The sequence below is a fragment of the Macrotis lagotis genome, chromosome 7 (assembly GCF_037893015.1).
Source record: "Macrotis lagotis isolate mMagLag1 chromosome 7, bilby.v1.9.chrom.fasta, whole genome shotgun sequence".
Taxonomy (NCBI): domain Eukaryota; kingdom Metazoa; phylum Chordata; class Mammalia; order Peramelemorphia; family Peramelidae; genus Macrotis; species Macrotis lagotis.
Window position 1 is genome coordinate 117,337,791 of NC_133664.1, and position 24,736 is coordinate 117,362,526.

The 24,736-nt window shown below is 38.0% G+C and overlaps 1 protein-coding gene across 1 annotated transcript in view; it reads left to right on the forward strand.

The window, feature by feature from the left end:
• CHCHD3 (coiled-coil-helix-coiled-coil-helix domain containing 3) overlaps window positions 1-7,544 on the forward strand; it is a 352,444-nt gene extending 344,900 nt beyond the window's left edge. Inside the window, exon 8 of the mRNA XM_074193666.1 lies at window positions 6,425-7,544. Within this exon, the coding sequence (XP_074049767.1) occupies window positions 6,425-6,448 (24 nt within the window). The 3' untranslated portion in view covers window positions 6,449-7,544. The remainder of the gene's footprint in view (window positions 1-6,424) is intronic.
• The last annotated feature ends 17,192 nt before the right edge of the window (window positions 7,545-24,736 follow it).

Below are 24,736 nucleotides of genomic sequence, written 5' to 3' on the forward strand. Positions count from 1 at the left end.
TTAAGTATATTATGCTATATATAGTCTATATATTTTATAGTATTTTTCTTTTTTGTGAGTAAAGGCAGAAGAATTGTACACATCTGCACATACTTTCATATTCTTTGATTTGAGGCAATAGTCCAGTTTTAGAATCCTTTATTTTTATGACTGGTCTCCATACTTCTAAGTACTTTGCTCAGAAGAAACATTTCATTGTTTAAATCTGCCTAACCCTGGTACAGTTGTACCACATTGTGGTTCCTATTTCTTAAAGATTCCTGATTTTACATACTTAATACTGAAAGTTCAATCTGAAGAATGAAAGAGGCCAGTTTCAGGACATAGAGAATAATAATTTTCCAGATCTCCTGTAGGTAGAAATAGGAATAGGGACTGAACCTGTAATTTCATCAATAGAGAAAACTCCCTCTACCAGTGTAGGTTGTTATCTTCTCTGCAACTTATAGAAAGTAGAAATTCCCTGGAACACTGGGTTAGATGATTTGCCAAAGGTCATAGAGCTAGTGTTGCTCAGAGCTTAGGTCTCTTCTTGGTTCAATGACCAGTTCTCTTCCCACTCCATTGTGCTTCTCATCCAAGTCTCCCTTGTTCAGAGAAATGAAGAAACAGCTATCTCTCTGCCTCATGTTAAGTAGTGGGAAAAGACTTGTAATCTAATATACTTCCACAAGAAAATGCAGGTTGCCAACAAGCCCTTCTTAGAGATACAGGTCTACAGATTATTTATATGCCTCATGTTCAAATTCAGATATCATGCTTGAGCCATGAATATCAAAAGAACTCAGAATGGGTAGGAAATCAGGACCAAGAGATCTAAGTCACAGCAAGGAATACTAGAGAGAGATCTTTCCCCCAAACTTTTCATTTAAAATGAATCCAGGTTACAAGCGAAGCAGTCAAGAATCAGAGATCATACAGGTAGAGATCATCAAATCAGAATGACATTTTCAATAATCAGGCACTTTGTCAAGCCAACCAACATGAGACACCAGCAGTAATAACAAATTAAAACAGGAGGAAACCCCTGTTCTGTGTTAGAAGCCCCTTAAAAACTTGCTGCTGGGACAGAAGGCTTCTAAGACTTGGCTAAAAGATAGAAGTTAGTTTACCTGCAGGTAAGAACAGATGAGCCACTTTAAGGATATAGTAAATAAGTAACCTGACTGATGTAAAGAATGAAGGGTCAGAAATAAGGACAGAAATTGACTTCTTAAGCTATTTTCAAAGCTTTTCCCCGAGTTTATCCCTCATTTCATTCATTGTTAAAAATAAACAAAGCCTCTAGCATATGGTTAGCCTCTGAAATAAAAGACACTTAAGATCAGAGTGCATGGAGGAATCTGCCCAAAGAGTTTCTGCTAAGTTTCTTAGGGTCCTGTATTTTATCTTCACTGTAACTTGGATCCTTGAAAGACTAGAACTTTATAGCACCCCCTCTTTAGTTCAGTTAGCATAATTATTGCTATCTCTGGTTTTAGAATTTAGGCTTCCTGACAATTGCTGTATTTAGGGACCTTCCATTTGAATGAAGCAGCCAGTCCTCCCATCATTTTATGAATTTGAAAATGTGGCCAAAGAGGTGGTTGCTGTTTTCCAAGGTCACAAAGTTTGTTAGAAACAAGAGACAATACTAGAACACATATCCTTATTCTTTTGACTTATCCTCTATTTTGGCCTTGAGTTACATCAGCCTTCTTCAGATGCCAAGTCTTCATTTTTCATTCTTTTCTATGGGAGTAGGAAGAAAAACTTATGGTGACTCCTCTAAGGTCATACAAAGAATCTTTGAATTTGAAGCTGGAACAGACACTAAAGACCATTTAGCTCTACCTGTTTATAAGGAGCCTGAAGCACAGAGAACAAAGTGACTTGCCTGAGGCCTTACAAGTCATAGTGACTGATCTTAGGGTGGAAACCAAGGACTTTGATTACAACTCCAAGGTTCTTTCAGCTCTGCCACAACTACCCAGCCCTCTTTGACTCATGTAGACCCTTAGGAATAGGTATTTAGTAACAGCCCAACAAGGGATCTAAACTAATTCACTATCTCCCTTTATAAAATGCAAATGCCTTTCCCAAAATCATACACCCATGCTCTTCTGCCAACACAATAGCTTAATTATCAGAAGGTTGATTCATGGATTTCCTCATTGCCTAGTGGTTATGAGACACTACATTGTAGCTGTGGTATCTTCTTCTGCAGGCTTATGCTTTTTTGGGACCCTACTCAAAGCCTTTTCAACATGGTAGAACTCACCAGAACCTTTGTTGGCATACTGACCTTAGAGGTTTGAATCAGCATTGATGGCAGGAATACTAACATTAATGAGATCATAGATCCATTGAAATATTAATGTTTACCTAAAGGATTAGTTTGCAGCCAAGTGCAAACAAATATGGAATACAATGAGAATTAAAGGAGAGGGGTCACTAATGGAGGGCGTAAAGGGGTATGTAAGTACACCATAGATAAACTTGGACAGGAATCATTACATCTACAATGCAGAACCGTAATATATCACCAAGTAGAATTTGTCAATTAATCACCTGTACTTTTATTCAGTGCCATGAGAATTTTTCACTTTGATTTCCATCTTGAGTGTCTGTCTTTAACTTTCAAAATTAAGCAAAATTCAAAAGTTTGAATTCGCCAATTTATCCCCACTTCCTGAGAATCATACTTGAAACTCTTCTCTCCATTGCAAACTGGAGTAAGTACTGAAATACATTTTTGTTCTACATGATGAATATTGCTACTCATAGAATTATCCTTCAGAAGAGTCACAAGTGTGAAATGTTAAAGTGTTTTACCTATTATTGTTTCAAACTCTGTAAGCAATGAAGGTAAGGGGATGGAGAGTGCTAAGCTTCCTCTGAGACCTGTAAGTAATATTAGCCAGAGCACTGTTTCCTGGCATATTCACCCAAAGCAAGAGGAACAAAGGACAACAGTTGCGGGGGGGAATCGACTGATACTGAGAACAAAATAAGTTAACTAATCAGATTTTTGGGGAGTAAGGAGCAGTATTTGTGCCCAAGCCATGCATTCATACTTTTCATAAATTGAATGCATTGATTATTTTTGCTTCCTGTCTCCCTTCTAATCTTCTCATTCTGTCTTCTAAACTCTTCCTGTTTCTTACTGTTGCTCTAATCTCTCAAGTCTTCTCTTTTTCTTCTTTATTCTTTAGTAAATTATAGAGCAATATGGAAATCAAGGACTTTGATGTGGGGAGTAAGGAAGAGGGGAGACAAGAAACTGGCTCAACCTTGCCTGTCATTTGTGTCAATTCAGTTAGATATTTGGAGCTACCAAATATATGTCAAGTTCATTAGGGGAAAGTGAGCAGCATAACCAAAATAACAAATAACCCTTCCTCTCCCTGTTCCCTCCCTTACCCTCCCCCCTCAAAAAAAAAAGCATCAACTTTATTTTTTCCTTGATGGTGATTTGGCAACACATAGTTGTGCTATTTTCTTTTAAATAGATTAAGGCAACTGACAGTACAGTGATTCAACTCAACTGAGAAAGCTATAATTCAAAAATCAGTAGAATAGATTATTATGTAACAAAAATATTTGAGGAAAACTGTTCAGATCATTTTAATAAAGGGAGATGGCACACAATTTTCTATCTCCAGGGGCATTGTTCTTGTTTTACAATCAGAGCTGTCAGTCTTTCCACAGTAATGGGAATCAGAAGAAAGGGGGGAAGGGAAGTAAGATGAAATGGGGAATAATATGAAGCCCACACTCTTTAATTTGGGGTATTGGGTGGTTCTCCCAGCTATTTGGAAAGGAAGTTTCTGGAGGCCAAAATGATGAGCACTTGCAAGGAATTTCATTCCCCACATATTAAGTGTTAGCATTTCCTTAAATGAAGGAAGCAATTTTTTGTAACTTTCAAAGCTTTTCGCTCATTCTTTGGGGAATTTCCTATGTTAATTTATGCAGTGTTAAATTTATGCAGTGTTAAAATGCAGTTCAACAGCAGCTACTTACAGAAACTATACAGTGGTTGTATGAAGACTTAAGGTAAGCTCTTTGTGAAAATAGCTTTAGTCAGCCTTGAGATATATCAGAAGCCTAAAGGTTTGTGCCAGGGTTACACAAGGTTTATTGTGTGGTTTTAATATTAATTCTACAAAACATTTTGCAAAATAATTTATCTCCTTTAATTCAACCTAACATTTTATTGTCATTGTCTTTTCTTTGTCTTGCTTCTCCCACCTTTGGGGGACAGAGGAACCCACTGGGAGAACTTGATGATTAACCAATTACAAAACTTTCCTATCCTTTTTGTTAAGGAGCAAAGTTTGATACAGTCTGTCTGCCATTGTGCTTTAAATGATTAGAAGAGAATGTGAGTGGAGTTAAAAAGACTAGGTCAACTCTTGTTTCTCTGACTTTATTTTCTATACTTCATAGGTCTTCATGTATTGTATGTTTGTGAGCAAACACCACTAAATGTGCCCGGCCTGCTTCTGGTTTATCAGACCACTAGTCTGCCTTAGCTTTCCAAGGGAATGTTCCTGCATCTGGCAAGGAGTGGGTTGGGGGTGGGGGGGAGGAAAAAAACCTAGATTTGCTTGGGATTCTTTAGGCTGAAAACAGCTTCAGTTTGTAATATTTATTTTTATTGCAAATTTAAACAGATACTGCTGTTGCGGGGCAGCAGAATGTACCACTTGATAAAGGGGTTAAGGAAAGGTGCAAATATGAATTCTTGACCTCAGTTGGTAAAGGCCATATTGCTACAAATAACATATTCTTTGGGTTCTCATTGCAGTGTTGTTGTCAGGAGCCATATCATGGGTTTGTTTATAAAGAGGTAATTTCAGCTCTCTAGGTAGTAAATCTCCTAAATCAAGTCCCAGGAAGTTTTCGCATTGTTCTATATTCTCTTTTGTGGCCAATCATGAGGTTATTGTGTCCTTACCTTTATATAAAACTTACCTCCTGAAGATATCAGAAGTTCTTTTCCCATAGGGTACCCCATCTGTGAAGGCAAAATATCTTGAAGAGACACCTATTCTAACATTATTATGACATTTCTCTTTTCCACAGGACTTCTAAGGCCCTTCTAATTAACTTGCAGTTTGACTAAATCAGTGTCTGTTATTCCCATTTCTGAATACCTGCTATTTCCTCCTTACCTTTTTTGGTTTTCTGTAATAAAAGAACTTGGAACACACACACACACACACACACACAATCATAGATAGAATAACCTCTCCTCTGTTGGTTTCTGTTATTTTAGAATCTTGGTCCTCTCTTCCTCAGAAGGTCCTTCCTTTAATTGCCTTCACTAGATCTTTTCTTCCTGTGCGCCATCTGGAGCCTTCCTTGAGTCAGTTCTTGGCCTTGTTCTCTTTGACATTTAACAATATTCTCCCTTCTAGAAAAAAAAAATTCCAAAGTTTCAGCTATCACATTTACTACTTTGTACTTTATTTTTGGTATTTATTCATCTATTGCTTTATATATATTTCACAGGAGTTAGTATATAGTGATTTTGTCATAGAGGACCCTGAAATCAGGAATGGGATTCCATGACAAGCACATGAATTGGATTTAAGTGAGGGGGACTGTGCTAAGTCACCAGCTTCACTCACTCCTCTGGAGTCATTGGGGTCCAGGGACAAAATATAGATCAAAATGACTGGAGATAGCCCCAGATGCAGTGGAAGACCTTGACCTTTTTAAGCTAAGATATCATTTTGATCAAGGAAATTAGGGCTAAGTAAGACATGAGACAAAAAAATGGCCTTTTTTACCTAGTCAAAAAAAAACCATCTTGGAAGGGGAAGACCCAGAGTTTCTGGCTAAAACAGAGACAATTGCTATTTACATTCACTCTTAGTTAATTGGGACCCAAACTGTGTGATTTGGGTTGAAGGCGTGGTCCTAGCCAAATTTTAGCTAATGATACATAGAACTTGGTAAATGAAGTGCCTTTGTGCTAAATGCTAGTTATGCAAAGACATATACAAAACAATCCTTGCCTTCATGGGGCTTACCCTTTACTGAAGAGATACTACTGCCTTCTTTCTCTGTATTGTATTCTAGTCTTTATCTGCCAGATAGTCAAGAAATTCTTCCTTGTATCTATTATTTTCTTAACTAAATGGGGAATTCATTTAAGGAGTCTTTCTTATATTGGGTATGCATCTGGGGATTGAACTCATTAAGCCACTTCTGAGCATCTTGAGTTTTAAGGATCAGGATTATATTATCAGATTTAGAACTGGAAGGGACATCTTTGCTCCAGAATGTTAAGATTCTTGGCCAAGTCAAGCCCCTTGTCCCATCCCTTGTATATTTGGAAGTGAGCATTAAAAAGCTGCTAATGTGGCATGAGATTGTTGCTGTTTCTTTTTTCTTCCTGGTGTTAAAACTTTTCTTTTTGATTTCTCTGCAGAGCATGCTTGAAAAGGGAGGATAAAGCTGACTTCCAAAGCAAGCAAAAGCCTATCAACTTAAATTCCAGCAGTGGAGCATTTTTCCCCCAACAATACAAAACCTATTTAAAGGGCAGACCACTAAGGAGAAGAACTGGGAGAGCCGATTCAACATCAACAAACATCACAAGTCCCAATCAGCAGACACTTGAAAAGCCAAGACCAATATCTTATTATGTTTATCTGACCTGTTAAAGCCTAAAGCTGAAATAGAATGTTTTGTGGGTGGGTCAGGAAAACCTGGAAGTATAAGGTGAGAGGGAGGGCAGTATCTGACAGAGTGGGAAAGGAGGAAAAGTCCAGTGAATGACAGTTACCCCAGGGAACTAAATTGTTTGAGCTTCCTAGAATGCTGGCTTTGTCTTTTTTTTTTCCTCCTTTGATATGAGATTTTTGTTTCTAATTTATTATGGTGATCATGTAACTAAGAAAGGGAAAAAAATGTCTTTTGCTGGAATAATGTCTATGATTATAGGTGAAATATGGCCTTCTTATCAATGTAAAAGCAATTTCTGAAATGTATTTATATATATGTGTGTGTATATACACACACACACACATATATATATATATATATAAAACAATTCTTTTACCATGAATACTGACAACCATGCCTCATCAATATCAATAATAAATATATTTTATGAATAAGACTGGCATTGTAGCCCATGGCCTGGCATCTTCCTGTTTTAAGGTTCATACTTAGAGAATGATTGCATTGTTATTATTGATTCCTATACTGAAATCCTATCCAATGCCTCATCACATTGTGTCAGTGACTATGTGTTCTTGAATGCTGTGCCAACAGAGAACAAGCTCTGGCAAGTCCTGTCAAGGTGGAGAGGGCTTCAGGTGTGTCTGCCATCTGAGGTCTGGCCTGGCCAAGATTGCAAAGGCTTATAGCCAGATGGTTACCTACCAGATACTGCATTTGTTTTTTTTTAACTACAATAGCTCATGATAACTTCTATCTATTAAAGGGAATTATAATCTACAGTGATCAAGTTAATACACTAATGAAGTCACTGATCTTTCAGAATACTGAAGATCCATCATTTGTTAGTTTACATTTTATGTGTTATCTTTCATCATAATAAATTTACTTTATGAACTTATTCATAAAGCCTTATTATGAAGTTTCCATGTCCTTTAGTTAGGTAAAATTGAGTAAGATCCTAAACATCAGGGAAACTCTTAGCCCTTGGAAGGGTTCCTTTCCCCTCCCCCATCCCCCAACTCCCCCCAACCCCCCCCCCCCCATCTTTATATTTCTCTGAAAATGATGGTAAACAACAGTTGAAGAATAAGGTCTTGTTTTTGTGACCTGTTTGGGTTTCAGTCAATCAACAAGTGGTTCTTAAGTTTCAGAAAGGACTATGATATTGCCTATTTGCTTTTTTGTTTGGAGCAAAATGATGACCTTTCCTCTGGTTATGGGAAAATTTCAGGCAATCCATGTAAATGGAACTTTCGACTATTTATTCATTTTAATTCTCTGATTGGCTCCATTTGAACTGCATCCTACTGTACACTTGTGAACACACCTGCAGATCTGATTTGTATTCTGAGTACTACTGGTGACTCTTCTACCATAATTATCAGGATGCTTTGTGATTACAGTTTAATTGAAGGTTAAAAAAAGTGGTACTGAAGCAAGCTGTGTTCTTTTAAGTGTGAAAGAACCATTGGTAACTTGAGGAGCAGCAAATTTTGGCACCATCAGAGAGCGAGCCAGGTAACTGCCTGGGAGAAATAATAGGTACAAAAAAGCAAAATGTTTACACGGTGACTTGCTGTAGTGTTTACAAATCAGCTAACTCACAAATTCTCTTCTATAGTGTTTTGTTTTGTAATTGAGAGCCAAGAACTTGGCACATCCCAGTCTGCCAGTCTTGTAGCTGGCAGAGAAATACAGCACTGGAGAAACAGACATTTAAAGCTGGTTAATTCTCTGAAAATGGAAGAGTCATCTGTCAAAGCAGCACACTCTCATTGCCAGTTTTATTAATTCACCACTCTGACGAACATGATGGGTGGCAGGGGAAAGGAATGGATCCCTTCTGCCAGAATTTTTATAGTGTAGTGAGACAATGCTTTGCTTTTTTTACCTTTGTGAGGTCTTTCCTCACTTAATTCCTAGATCTTTAGACTTCTTCCACAAGAATTTCAAGTTTTTTAAGATTTATTTACTAGACCTGGGGAACTGGTTAAATGATCTGAAGTTCTCTAGTACCAAAGGAACAGGAATGTCTAGCCCTCAACATGATATCCAGGCCCTTAGGCTATTTTGATACTGGGAAAAGGAGAACAATTTCCCATTTGAGGAGGCTTCTGTTAAACTAATGAAAGTTTAAGGATCAGAGGTATGAATGGCTAATTTTGCTTTCAAAGATGACAAGAATATGATAGCTAGTGGGTTTCTTTAACTAGGCCTACTCCTTGTCATATCTTAGCAATGCTCCTTTAGAAGGAACCCCTACTGAAGTACAAATACTGTCCAGAACCACTCAGTTTCTGCTTAAAGAATTTTAGGCACCTCATTCTGTTTTTAAATTGCTGCGTATTAGAAAGTTTTTTTATTTATACACTATATCAAAAATTTGTCTCCCTGTAACTTTCACCATTACTCAGAATCTGTTCTGAATAACATAAAACAGCTAATCTCACTTCTACAAACTAGTTTTTCAGACAGCTATCCATATCTTACAGTTTTCTCTTCTCTGGATTAGTATAACCTTGTTTCTTCAACTAATCATCAAATGGGGTCTGTCCAGTTTCATCATCCTTGTCAAATGTGACTCCTGGCTAAGGTCACAATACTGCAGGTAAAGCAAAGAATATGACCAGAGTTTAGTAGGACTCTTCTCCAATACTTTGTTTGTATTAGTACAACTTCACTTACTGTATCATGTTGCAGACTGAAATGAACTATTGGGTATTTACTATGGTCTGATCTGGGTGATATTTGCAGTTTAGATAAGGCAATGTCCCCACTTTTGTAGGGCCTGTGCCCTGGTGGTGGATATGTCATATATAATTATAATGCAAAGTATGTATTATGTGTACATAAGAGGTGTAAGGCTAAGTTCAAAGAGGGTACAAATTACTGATCCTGAGAATCAGGAAAAGTTTCTGAGTTGAATTTTAAAGAAAGGATTGGAGCTTATAGTTTATAGAAAATAAAAACCCAATTCTTTTTTTTTTTCTAGATCAACTGCTTTCTAGGTACAGCTCACCCTGGATATGACTTTACATTCCCTATTCCATCTTGTTAACTTTAAGTCTATTATTTTCCAATTCTGCCCAATTTTTTCTGGATTTTGATTCTATCATCCAACATATTAGCTATCCGGTTCAGCTTTCTGAACCACACACTTGCTAAGATGGTCTCTATATATTTGGTAATACCATTGATAAAAATGTTGAAGTGATTTTCTCCAAATACAAGTCTGTATGACCTCCTTGCCCTTCCTTGATAAATTCTAATCTTTCCCCATTGTTTCTAGGATCATATATAAGTTTTGCTTGCATGTAAAGTTCTTCACAGTGTAACACCATTCCTGTCTTTCTAGTCTTTATATGTGTGTGTGTGTGTGTGTGTGTGTGTGTGTGTATAAAACTTCCCTTCTTGAACTCAGTGATTGAACCATACTGACCAACTCACTGTTTGGCACCCAGGTCACATTCATCTCATCTAGATGCCATCTAGGCTAGAAAGGACTCTTCAGTTCCTTAAAGATACTAGTTGTTCAGCAATTGAATAAATGTTTTCCAGTCCAAATGACTGGGATAATGTGAGAGCAGTTAAACCCTTTCTAATTTTCTCAATAATTTGAATTTCAATTTCATTGTTACCCCCTGACAGTCTCTCATTTCTAGTCTAAATATTATTCCTTGATAGAAAAAAAAACAAAATAGAAGTGAGTAGGACTACCATTTCCTCAGCTGTCTTACCTTCCCATCTATTCTGGACAATGGTCCTCTCCCTGGATCTTCCTTTTGACCCCCATATAGCTTTTTAAAGACTTAATTTTTATTTTATTTTTTAACATTTGTCTACCTATTTCTTCCTCTCCTAGTCTCTTCCTCTTACCTATTTTCTAAAAATATCTTTTAAAAATTATTCATTCATAGATTTAGAGCTGGAAAATTTGTTAGACTATATAATCCATTCCTCTCCCCTTCCCCCTTTATTTTGTATTTGAGCAAAGATCCAGAAATATTAAATGATTTGCCCAAAGTCAAACAGAAGCAAAATTTGAGGCCAGATCCACTGACCTTAGAATCAGTGCTCTTTTCCACTATGCCATGATACCATAGTGTTGTCTATGCCATGATACCATAGTGTTGTTCTTGGTAACCTTAAATTCCTAAATGTGTTATTTCTTCATATTTTAAAAGAAATTGAATGTTTTATCTTAAGACTCAAACTAGAGGCAGGTAGGTGACAGTGATGGAGCACCAGCCCTATTGTCAGGAGGATCTGAGTTCAAATCCAGCCTCAGACCATACTCACCTACCTTAGACAAGTCACTTAACTCCATTGCCTTGCCAAAAAAAAAAAGACTCAAAGACTTTTTTATTCCTTCCATGGGTAAATAAAAAATACATAAACAGAGATGCATATATTTCTTACCAATGACCTAGAGAATGCTCATCCTCTAAAAATGTGGCCTAGAGCACTGACCAAGTTTGAATCCTTCAATCATATTTTCCAAAAAACTAGAAAAGTGTAAGTAAATATATGTATGCATGTATGCGTGTATGTATCAGTTTTCTATGTTTTTATACTTCTGTACCTATCACTTGCTGCATCTGTTCTTTGAAGGAAGAGGAAAGTTTGAGGGGGAACAGGACTTCTTTTTTCCTACTATTCAAGTCCAACCTCCCATCTCCCACTGCACCATTTTCTTTCCTAATCTCCACTGTTCAGAGGGATGAAAAGTCAAATTAAGTCCTATCTGAATAATGTATCTGACCCTCCCATCTCATACTATCCTGGCCTCAGCCCAGTTTTCAGTTTCCATTGGGAAGAGTGGTTTCCCTCTATTCAGTGATGAATATTAATCACACCTAGTCATCCTCTCCACATCCCAATGATTCTGAATTCCCTATAGATTATCTTCCAGAACCTATTTCCCTCATCACCCAATTTTTTATTCTCATTTTCCTTCAACTCTCCCATCCCATAATTTCAACTAAATACAATCTAACCCTTCCACTGCCCTCTAGAATGTGTTCCATAGGCAACAAATTCCCCTTCATGCTTAATCTTTTCCTTCCCTCTTTCCATCTACTAGTTCTTACTGAAACCTGCCTTCCCCAAGAGGAGAGTGGCCTTGGTCACATTTTGCAGTATTGTCTTATTCTCTTTGACTCACTGGTCAAAGTGGGTGGTTGGAATACTCCTTGTACTGGAATCTACTTACTTCAGATAAACTACTTCACCCCATCTCAGACACAAAGTCATGTCTGATCTTACCATCACCACAAATATACCATCTTCACTTTCAAAAATCCCTTTATCTAACCATAAACTATTGACTTTTCACCTCTCCCTTTGCCTTTTCTTACAAAATCCTGCTCTTTATCTATATGGGGGCAGGAGTGTAGAGGGGGTTTCCTTTTTCTGCTAGAGATCATTTGGATAGTTAGAACATCATTCATGGGCCATAAGAATTAAGAACTTAAAAATTAGCCTAAAAAAAATTAGCCTGCTATGTTTGGTAAAACTAATTTATCTCTAAAATGCTCTTAGATTTAATGAGTGCTGCCTGTGTGGTTGCCTTGCCAGCATCAGACCAAATCTGATCTGTATTATAATCTCCAATCTTTTGATCCTTTTTATTCTGTCCCTGGTCATCTCCTGTACTCTAGCCACTGTCTTTTGACCTTGTTGACTCTTTGGTGAACCAATTAAACTTTACATTGTCCACCTCTCTTGAATTCCTAAGCCCCTTATCACATCATTGATTATTCCCTACTAAATTTCAGCCTTGAATCATTGTCATCACTTATTGCCTTCACTCACTCCTACACACATGCTGCTGAATAAAGGAGAAAATCACAAATGTTCTGACTTGGTCCAGTATAAATTTGTGTTATTGGGCCCTAATGGCTGCTAGGCAGTCCTGCTTATAGTTCCCTTATCAACTCTATCCCATCTCCACAGTGGCTTTTCCGATCTTTTCATCCCTCATCAAGCTATTCATGATTTCTCTTCCTCCCATCCTCTCAGCTTAGAAAAAATCGTGGCTATTTGCCATGAGCTCCCACTTCCCCATTTTATGTCAACCATATGACTTCTGCCACTCTTCCTTCAATACTATTTCACATTAGGAAAAGGCAAAACTAAACCCTCTCCTTACTCTAGTGTTTTCATTCTGCCCTGTCTCCTCCGGTAGACTGGTCCTCTCTCATTCTCACTTTGTCATTTATTTTCTATCTCCTTGTCTACTTGCTCATTCCCTATTACCCACAAATATGCCCATGTCTCCCCTATCCACCAAAACCCTTTATCTTTCCATCCCTACTACCGTACATCTCTTTTCTCCTTTGTAGCTAAATTCCTTGAAAGCATCATCTACAAATGGTACTTCCACTTTCTCTGCTCTAATTTTTCTCACCTCTCTTCTTACTATATGCAAAGTACTTCAACTTCCGACCTTATCATTCCCCTGAAACTGCTCTCTCCAAACTTGTCATTCATTTCTTAGTTGTCAGTTCCCATGGCCTTTTCTCAATCTTCATTCTTCTTGATCTCTATAACTTTTGACACTTGATCACCCTTTCTTCTGTGATATACTGTCTTCTCTCCAGGTTTTTGGGATAACTCCTCTCTCTGCTTCTCTGATCTCTCCCTAAGCTCTGATCATGCCCTCTAATAAGATGTCCCTTAGGGTTCTGTGCTGGCTTCTCTTCTCCCTCTCTACTACTTTCACCTACAGATCTCATCAGCTCCCATGAATTTAATTAACACTTCTAGGATGGTTCTCAAATCTACTTCGCTCTCTCTTAACTCCTTGCTGACCTCCAGTTTCACATCTCCAACTACCTTTGAGATATCATTGGATGTACAATAGACATCCTAAACCAATTATGTCTAAAACAAAATTCATTCTTCCCTAAAACTCTCCCCTTTTCCTACCTTCCCTTTTATTTTTCAAGGCAACACTATACTCTCTGTCCCTCAGACTCACAGTCAAGGAGTCATCCTGGATTCCCATCTCTCACTTGTCATATCTAAACTGGCAAAGGTCTGTCACTTCTGCCTCTTCACCATCTCTCAGATATGCCCCCTTCTCTGCTCTGACATTGCCACCACTCTGGTGCAGGTCCACATCACTTCATGCCCACCTGCTGTGGGTCTACCCCCCTCAAGACTTTCACCATACCGATCCATCCTTCATTCATCAGAGTGATTTTTCTAAAGTGCAGGTATGACCATGTCATTGCCCTATTCTAGAAACTCCAGTGGCTAATCCTATAACCTCTAGGACCAGGTGCAAAGGTGTCATTCAAAACCCTTCATAACCCACCCACATTTTATCTTTCCAGTCTTCTAACCCCTGCTAAGTATTTTGATTCAGTGACATTGGCTTCTAGACTGTAATTCAAACACCACATTCCATTTCTTGATACTAGACCTTTTTTTCACTGTCTATCCCTCTTGTCTGAAATGCTCTCCTTCCTTAATTCCACCTACTGATATTCCTGGCTTCCTCTAAGTACCAACTAAAATCCTATCTTTCACAGAAGGTCTTTCCCAACTCCTCTTAACTCTAGTGCCTCTGGAAATTATTTTCTATTGCAAACATTTAATAGTGGGAACTTTATAAATGATAAATGTTTACTGATTGATTGATTGGTTCTAGTTGATGACCTGTGGGTTTAGAATACTCTCTTCAACCCCAGAACTGCATGTTCAATGGTCTTTATGAGATTTGAGAGGGGAGGGGTGTGGGAGAACCATCACCTGGTGGCCAACTTTCTGGCCTCTTCTCTAAATTTAGCTAAATTGGAACTCAGATTACACTATCCATGGGATAATACCCAGATCCTTCCTTGTTTTGTAATTTTCTGCTTTGCTCAAATATGCTTTGAGAGCCTAAAAGGATCTTCAAACTTTGATATGAAAAATTAAAAGAGGAAGGAAAATACACACCCACACACAAACTTCCCCCCTTATCCCCACAGAGTAAATTTTTTTACTTTTCCCCAAACAACAAAAATCTATTTTGTCTGCTTATTTCCTCTCATTAGAAAAAGAAAGAAAAGACAACCCTTGTCAAAAATATGCCTTGTCAAACAAAACAAATTTATGCATTTCCTCAGATGACTTCTCAAACTTTGTTAACATCTCTTTTGCCTTTCATCAAATGTATAGGTGTACAGAACTGGATGGATTTGAATTTACCTCCCTAAAAGGGAAACCTTGGGAAAGTTGGGAGGTAAATGGTGGGGGGGTGTGTGGGGGGGAGACTGACAATTCACAAACTTTAAGATCTGATTCTAAAAATCCACAAACTGTAAGATCATCAAAACATGCATAGAAGTAGAATAGCTACAATAAAGGCAATTTTCCCTTTCCAGTTTCTGTCAATTACTGAAGTTACCAGAAGTAAAACCAAATTTTAAGTAGTCTGCCTTCATTTTTATTCCAATAGTCCTTTTTCTTTTCAAAGACAAGCTGCATTTTAGAAAAACTAATATACTTACTATCCTTCCTGATCTATTTTTGAATTAGGGAAAGGGGTGAAACAAGTAATGCTAACAAGAAAGTTCAATTACAAAATGGAATATCTTTAAAACAAGAGAAATTGCTTCCTTGCAACTAATGAAGGACCAGTTAGAATGATGTAGCATTGCAGAGGAGAGCCCAGTAGCATTTGCTTGCACTTCTGAGGATAAGGGAGAATTTCATTTGGTGGTGACCATAGTAAAAAGAGAAGCAGCAGGTTACTTCTTTCTGGAACCACAGATCTGGAGTTATTTCATCACTTAGCAAGCTTTTCCCTGGAACCCTGTGCCCCTATCCCTCACCCAGCATCATTGATTCAATTCTATTCTCCTAGGAAGTCCCAGTTCATAGAATCCTAAAATTGTGAGGAAATGGTGATGACAGCTATCCCATCCCCCAATCTCCAAGTCAATATCCCAATTAAAGTGATGAAGCTTTCTGTTTTTGCTGTTTTGTCACCACCTAGTGCCTTCAGTCTCTATGTAATGGGCACAGTCCTTAACTATAGACTGAAAGAATCCAAAGGGAACATAGAGAATCTGTTGTCCATATTTTAATTGGTTGATGGAGAAAAATAGGGGAGGTATCCTCAACTTTCCCAATGTGAATCTTGAGTCCTTTTATATTGATCCCTATTGTACACTGTACTACTCAGATGAGGGAGCAAGAAACAAATTGAAATTATATCTTTAAGAAAAAGTCTGGTGTCTGAAACTCCCTCAGACCAAGTTGAGTTGAATAGAAAATGGTCATGTTTCAGCTTAATGAAGTGTTTCAAACCTTTATGATCTTTTGAAGAAAATTTGATTAGGCAAGGTCTCCCTAGACTTCAAAGATTTTCCCATGCAGAAAGACTTGACTTGCCTCACCTCTACCTTCTCCCACTTGATACCTTCTCCTTTGGAGGAGTTATGCTTGGTGTTGGTCGCCCACCTTGTGGAAAGGATAACTTGCTTTAAATATAACCCTGCCTCCCAAGGAAATGAATTCATTTACATAATTACTTTAATATGCAAATGAGAAAGTGAGGCAGGTCAGTTCCCATGGTCACCCGGGTCCCCTCTCAGCTCTGTTAGTTTCTTTGCTTTCAATATTTGGCTGAATTCCATCCAGTCCACGCAAATGCGCTATCAGAAGGTGAGCTGGAGGTACACCAGGCCAGGGGTGGCCAGTAGCCGCAGCTTCCTGCTTGCCAGTCTAGAGAGGTACCACTGCATCATTTCTAACTATGCTCCTAAGCATCCCAAGTAGAAAGGAACACAACTCTTTCACTTCCTTTGTGAAATATTTAAAAATAGAGATGGAGGATAGATTAGTGGTGGGCAGCTGTTTATTATTTGATGTCCCTGCAGCCAGAGAGATAAGGGGAAAAACACTGTCTGTTTTATATATAGCCTGAGGCTACAATCTGGCCAGAACCAGATTTGGAAGTGGGGGTGGGGCGGAGAGGAGAGGAGTTTGGTGCTCTGCAAAATTTTCCCTTTGCCTGGTATTTCCCTAGGCTAACGTTCACTCAAGTCCCAAAGGCATGACCAGAAAATCATTGAACAGATCATAAAAAATCAAGATGACGCCTCATTTGCAAGAGCAGACCAGTATACTACTTCAGCCGCCAGGGAGAGGGTACTCCCATCAACAACCTCCAATCCTTCAGTTGATTTTCTATCCTTTTTTTTATTCTTTGAATAACACCAGCCCAGCCATGCGACCCTAAAGTCAAAAGAGCTCCAACTCCTACTCAGTGCACCCAAGCTCCAAATTCATAATTATGAAAAAGTGGCTAAAAGCAGGAGGCGTTCTCCTTCAGTAGTAAAAGCATCAGCATGCTTAGAATGACATCACTGTCTAGACATGGTGAGGGAGGAGTGAAAACCCATCAAGTTATGATGATGTCTGGGAGGAATCTGACGTCACTGTAGTTGCTTTTAAAAATATAATCAATCTCTCTTTACAGGGGTGACTGAAAGGGATGCAGATCTATTTATCAATCACTTGTGGGATGAACTGTTTATTCCTTAGCAGTTTTCACTGTTCCCCCTCTCCTAGTCTCTAAACTATTTCAACACTTAGGATTTCATCACAGCCAAACCCAGACTCTGTTGTCTGGTACCCAATTAACACTCCTCTAAAATTAAGACTCTTTTTATAATACCTATTTCCTATCCTGCTCACTATCTAGTAACCATTTCCTACCTGTGTGACCTTAGGCAAGACACAATCTCCCTGAGCTTTTCTCATCTATAAAAGGAGGGGAGTTAAACTGGGTAGCTAGGTGATGCAGTGAATAGAGCACCAGCCCTGGAAATGGGAGGACCAGAGTTCAAATTTGACCTTAGACACTGCACACTTCACTAGCTGGTGAACTTGGGCAAGACACTTAACCCTGATTGCCTCAAATCCAGGGCCACTGGACCCAGTAATCCCAGTGATTTAACACAGCTCCCCACTCCCCACTCAAATGCCTTACCATGACATCACCTCCCTGATGTCATGGTCTTCTCTCATCTATGATTCTCTCACCTTTAGTTATTTTATCAGTCTTGTCTTTCATCCCATCTTTTTCTGTCATTTTTTTTAGTGACTTCAGCATCCATCTTGATGACCTTTCTAATTCCCTGGCCTCAATTACTCCATTTTTAAAATCCATTTCTGCACCACTGAAACCACTCCTTTGCATGTGGCTATGCTATATTGTAAACCTCATTACTGGAAATCATACCTTAGATATCTTGCCTGGGGATATGACACCTGGGAGATCAAAGGTTCTTGGGAAGGAATCTACATATACCTCTCAGGGTTAGCAATAGGATAGGTTTATTGCAAGGACAAATAGAACAATCACTCAGCAACTCGCACCAAAGTGATCGAAGAAGCCCTCCCTCAGGATTATGTGATTATGTAGTTACAACAGCTGCAAATGATCTGCCCTCTTGGTGCTTAGTTTTGAATACCTAGGGAGTCTAAGATGGAAAAGTGAGGGAGAGGTCCCCCAAGACCTTATTATTCCTATCCTATGGCAGGAGAAGGACCTGAGAGAGACAGACATTGATCCAATCTGATGCAAAGTACATGGAGAAGCAAGGATTGGGGGGGGGGGCACAAATCTTAACTCTAAGCAGGCCTTGGGAAAGCCATAAGGACTCATACCTATCACCATGAGAATACAGGACTATTGTCCTCCACATTTACTCATGTAGGAGATTTTTTTTTTTATAAATTTGTTTGGTTAACATGTTGAGTTTTAATTCTATGAGGATAATCATGACCCAGAAAAATAAGTGCTTCCACTTCTGTACATTGACCTTTGCAAGTGAAGAATAGGAAGTATTTCTTAAATTAGTATATTGATCCAAATCCAGAAACTTTGATTTATTAAGCATTAACATCTAATAATAATCACTAGCACTAATTTAGTGCTTCAAGGGTTGAAAATGTCTTTATAATGCTGAAAAGTAATTATTATTGTTATTCAATTTTACAGGCAAGGAAATGAGTGGACAGAAGTTAAGTGACTTGCCTAGGGTCACACATCTAATAAGTGTCTGTTTAGTGTCTTCATGAAGATAATAACACCTACCTCCCAGGGTTGTTGTGAAGAAAAAAATAAGATAGTGTTTATAAAATATTTTGCAAAGCTTAAAGGTGATATATAAATGCTAGCTATTTTCATTTGAGGAGGCCTGTATGACCTTGACAGAACTGCTTAGCCCATATAAAATGGTACCCTTTGAACAATATTGCCAATTTTAGTTTATAGATATATTTCACCTTTGTGTGGATCGTGAGGAGAGAAAAGAATGTTAGCATAAATAAATCTCTCCAAAAGGGAATCCTGCTTTTGTTGTTGGTACTAGAAACAACAAACTTTCTTAAATTTCAGGGTAAAGCAGGGTTTTCCTATATGCAATTGTTTTAAGGAATAGTAAAGGGATTTTCTTGAAAAGTTGTACTCACCAAGAGTAGGCAGGTCAAACCTTTCCACTCTTAGGGCCAAGCAATCGATCACCTTTTGGTACTTAACCAGTTATCCAAATTTACCATATCCTTAATTCTTAACAGGAGCTACCCTGATTTCTCTTCTAAAACCTTGCTCCATCAATCACTCATCCCTCTTGCAGTTTTTCTCTGCATTATCACCCTTGGTTCTCTTCTCCTTTGTGTTCCATCAATTTTTTCCATTCTCTGTGTGAATTACTTTCCAATATTAATTTCCCACCCTAATCTCATAAATTTAGACTTTTAATCTAGTTCCAACCTCAAATTTTAGAAAATTGAGGATAATAGAATGAGACTTGCTCAAGGTCAGACAAATCACCATTTGAGTGGTAGAGCCTCAAATCTAGGTCTTCTGTCCCAAGACTGGTGCTATTTCTTTTTTTTTTTTTTTAGTTTTAGTTTTTTGCAAGGCAATGGGGTTAAGTGGCTTGCCCAAGGCCACACAGCTATGTCATTATTAAGTGTCTGAGGTCACATTTGAACTCAGGTCCTCCTGACTCCAGGGCTGGTGCTCTATTCACTACACCACCTAGTCCCCTCTTTTTTTTTAAAGATTTTATTTATTTTGAGTTTTACAATTTTCCCCCTAATCTTACTTCCCTCTCCTCACCCCCCCCACAGAAGGCAATTTGCCAGTCTTTACATTGTTGCCATGCTATACATTGATCCAAATTGAATGTGATGAGAGAGAAATCATATCCGTAAGGAAGAAACATAAAGTATAAGAGATAGCAAGATCAGACAATAAGATAACAGTTTTTTTTCTAATTTAAAGGTAATAATCCCTAGTCTTTGTTCAAACTCCACATTTCTTTCTCTGAATACAGATAATATTCTTCATCGCAGACAGCCCTAAGTTGTGCCTGGTTGTTGCACTGATGGAATGAGCAAGTCCATCAAGGTTGATCATCACCCCCATGTTGCTGTTAGGGTGTGCAGTGTTTTTCTGGTTCTGCTTATTTCACTCAACATCAATTCATGCAAATCCCTCCAGGCTTCCCTGAATTCCCGTCCCTCCTGATTTCTAATAGAATAATAGTGTTCCATGATATACATATACCAGTTTGTTAAACCATCCCCCAATTGAAGGACATTCACTTGATTTCCAATTCTTTGCCACCACAAACAGGGCTGCTATGAATATTTTTGTACAAGTGATGTCTTTACCTTTTTCATCATCTCTTCAGGGTACAGACCCAGTAGTGGTATTGCTGGATTAAAGGGTATGTACATTTTTGTTGCCCTTTTGTGGTGCTCTTTCTTATTACTCTCATTAAACCTGCATTCTCAGCTCTCTGTTGGACATAAGCATTTCGAATTCACCATGTTGCAGTTAATGTTTCATTCTCTTCTGCAAACCAGCTCCTCCTACTGTCTCTTCAGTTCTTATTAATGAACTCATTCACCATTCTCCTATTCATTAACTACAATCTTTTGCCTCAGTCCACTCTTTATCTGCTCACTGCCATTTTCCTAGTTTAAGCTTCTCATCCCCTCTCATCTGAACTTTTGCAAAAACTTCTTTCTCTGAGGTCTCATCCCAAGGTCTGACTTTCTGACCTTCACCAGCTACATTCTGTCTTCGCCCTAAGTCATAGATCTGGTCACAGGATCATAGATTTGGAATTAAAAGGACTAAGGTAAGGTACAACCTCCCTTGATGTTTAACAAATGAGACTCAGAAAGGATGAGTGACTTGCCCAGTGTTACAAGGTAATATCTGAAATGAGATTAGAACATTAATCCAAGGACCTAGAAGCCAATATTCTTTCCACTTTGATATCAGCCTTCTTCCCATTCAGATTTTTTAATTCCTTAGTCCATGAATTCATTTTTAATATTTTGAGAACTTTTTCAATATAATCCATTCCTTTATAATCTAATACATTTTCTTTTTATGCATTTAAAGATATTATTATGAAAGGAAGTCTCTAGGCTTCATTAGACTTTCAAGGGATGCATCACACAAAACAAGGTTAAGAACCCTTTCCTTCAATATTTAAGCATTGCTAACTGAATTATACTTAGAATTCTAATCCCAAATCCAGGGTGGTCTATGGTCTATCTTCAATCTACTTTTCTACCATTATCTCTTACTATTTCCCCACACATACCCTCTACTGTAGCCAAGCTAGATGTTGCTCCATTCCCCATCATAGCTTCTCTTCACTTCATAATTATGCCTCCAGATCTTTATTCATACCATTCCCTCTGCTTAAAATGCCCTCCTTGGACCACCCTTAAAGGATTTGTTCATCTGAAGCCTCTTCTATGAAGTCTTCCTTGATTGCTCCAAGTGGAAGAGACATTTCTCTCCTTTAAAGTTCCATAGTTTTTTGTGCCCTTCATATTTTACTTATATTATGCCATCCCATATTGTTGCATCTCTCCTATTAAAGTACAAGCTCCTGGAGCACATCCCTTATTTTTCTTGAAAGGCAATGAGACACAGAAAAAAAGGACTGGATTTAGAATTAAAGTATCTGAGTTTAAATACTAGCACTTCACTTGCTATTCATGTGACCTTGGGCAAGTCACTTCTAATCTATGAACCTCAGTTTCCTTATCTATAAAATGAGGTAGAATAAAGTAGAATATAGAGGTAGAATAAAATAAAGAACCTTCCAGTTCAAAATCTATGATGTTGTGGGGTTTTTTTTATCTTCCAGGATATTGCATATTGTAGATATTCATTAATTTGTTGAATGGACTAATTAAAAATGAAAATTCCTTTCTCTTCTAAGTCCCTGTCTTAACCTCAATATTACCATAGTGATGAGAACAGGGGTGGCAGACAGGAAATTGTTGGCTATGGTCTAATGCTAGTTCTCTAGACTCAGTTCCACCAAACATACTCCTTTTCCTGTATTTCCTTTTCCACTCATCTAGAGCACCCTGAAATCCTCACTTAGTCACATTTGTCTCCCCCAACCTTCTGAGAGGAAGAGAATGGTACATAGTCTGGTTCTAAAGACAGATGCATCTCCCATAAGAATGATCCCTTTGTGGAATTGCTTTGAAGGACCAATGTTACTCCAAATTCCCCTCCCTACTCTTTTCTAGTTCAATCACTGCTGTGTTCCCTCTTCAGAAGAAAAGTAATTGTTGGCTAAGACCTTTCAGGCCCCATTCCTTGGCAATCTGTCACTGACACCTTCACTTTGAAGCTCAAGCTGCATGGGGTACAGAGAAGTACCACCTGTCTCAGCCTCCATCACTATCTCTGCTGTGTACCCTTTCCCCTAGCTAGAATCAGATGATTAAAAATAAACAATGGAAATAAAAAAGAGAAAATCAAAGTTTCCTGAAAGCACTCTCTAAGTGACACCATTTCAGAAAGAATTCTGAAGCTTTAGAGGCATCAAATATTTCAAATTGGACTCTTGAAACCATCTATGCCCAAGTTCATGGCAAAATAATCATAGAAACAGTGAGAGGTCATGCCTAATACTTCCCATCAAAAAATTATACTGTTGCCCTCAGATAAGGTCATGAATTCAGATTTTTATAGCTGCTTATGACTTTAGAAATCATCCATTTCCAACGTTCTAATTTTGCAAATGAGTAAACTGGGACTCAAAACAGTGAAATGACTTGAGCTACCTCAGTCAAATAAGTATCAAACTGGGACCCAAAGGACCTGACTCCAGAACCAGTCTATTCATTTCCCCAAACTGCCCACCATCTCACTAACATTGGCATTCTTTCCTGCTCTAGATGTTGTTATTTAAACTTTAACTCATGGCTCTCTTTAGTAAATCTCCTCTCAGCAGAGCCAGGATTTAACAGTCAAGTCCAAACTCTACTGCAACCACCACCACCATTTTATAGATGAGAGACTGTAAGACATATAAGGAAAATCTTCATAGTGAAGACACTGAAATGGTGACAGAAAGATATCCTGCAATACCTTTCCCTATAGATATCCAAAATCTTGTGAAGATAGTTATTAATCGTCTTGTCTGGTAGTGAAGAGTCAACGAGTGAAATTTCCATCTGTCAATATTGAGTTTCTAGTCCCTGTCCTAATAGAAGTTCATATTTACATGATGCTTCATAGCTGACAAAGTATTTATGTAGATAGTGCAAGTACTCATCCCTATTTTTAAATAGGGAAACTGAGTCTTTAGGAGGTTATTTGAATTATAACTTTGTGGCCTCAGACAAGTAAATGGCACAGATAGAACTCATACTTTGATATGGGTCTCATACTCCCCATTCTGGTTCCACTATATCCCACACTTCTCTATCTAGACTGTAATGAATAATGTATTATCCCTCCTAGAAAACAGACATCTACCATCATGTCCTTGTACTTTGCTCTTTGAGTTATGGGAGGGCGTATGTACCAGTGGAAAGGGCCCTGGATTTAAAGTAAAAGGATCTGAGTTTGAATCTTGGCTCTGCTACCTCCCATTTATATTGCTTTGGGTAAATCAACTAACCTTTTGAAGGCTCACTTGCCTGATGTGTAAAAAGGAAGACATTAGATTAGTTTGTTTCTAAAGACTCTTACAACTCCAAATCTATGATCCCATGAGGTACCCTGGTAGTAAGGGTGATTTTCTATAGAATAATCCAGTCTAACCAGTGTCACCTGTTTGCAAGATGGAGATTGCCCAGGATAAAAATTGTTATCTGTATCTATAGAACACAGAATTTTAATAATTACTTCTTTACAAAGAGTCTTTAAAGTTTACAAAGTGGTTTCACAAATTATCTCATTTGATAATCAAAATAATCAGATGAAGTAGGGTCATTATTGGGTAACTAGGTGGTACAGTGATTGCTAAGCCTAAAGTCAGGAAGACTCATCTTTCTGGGTTGAAATCTGGTCTCAGACACTTACTAGCTGTTTCTCTTAACCGTAAAATGAGCTAATGAAGGAAAAAGTAAATCCCTCCAGTCATTTTTCCCAGGAAAGCTTCATATGAGGTCATGAAGAATGGAACACAAGTAAACAACCAAATATATTTTGTATTAAATTTTTGTATTTTAATTTTAGCTTAATGATAAGAATTTAACATTCTTAACATTAAGTTAACTTTTTCCTTTTAGATAGTCAGAATTTTTTCCCTACATTGTATTGAAATCTGGTTCCCTAAAACTTCCATATCATAGATTTAGATTCATAAGGGACCTTAGTCATTTAATTCAACCCCCACTACAGATGAGTAAACTGAGGAGTAGAATGGTGGCGTAACCTCCTGAAAAGGTGAAACCATCTCAGAAAGAATTCTGAAACCCTAGAAGTATCAAATATGAGAACTGAATCTCAGAAATCATTTCTATCCAAAAATGACAGCAACAGGTTTAGTGAATCAAATAGAGATTATAGCAATCCTCTTCTAAACCCATTATCCTTTCCACAACACCAAGCTGCTGGGTCTTAATGTAGACCCTGTTGCCCTGCAAGAAAGTGGCATAAGTTCTTCCAGGTAATAATGCTCAAACTATTTGAAGGGAATGAGTACTGCATACACTCGGTATGTTTCTCTCACTTAAATGAAAAATTCTTGGTCCCTTCATCTTCCTG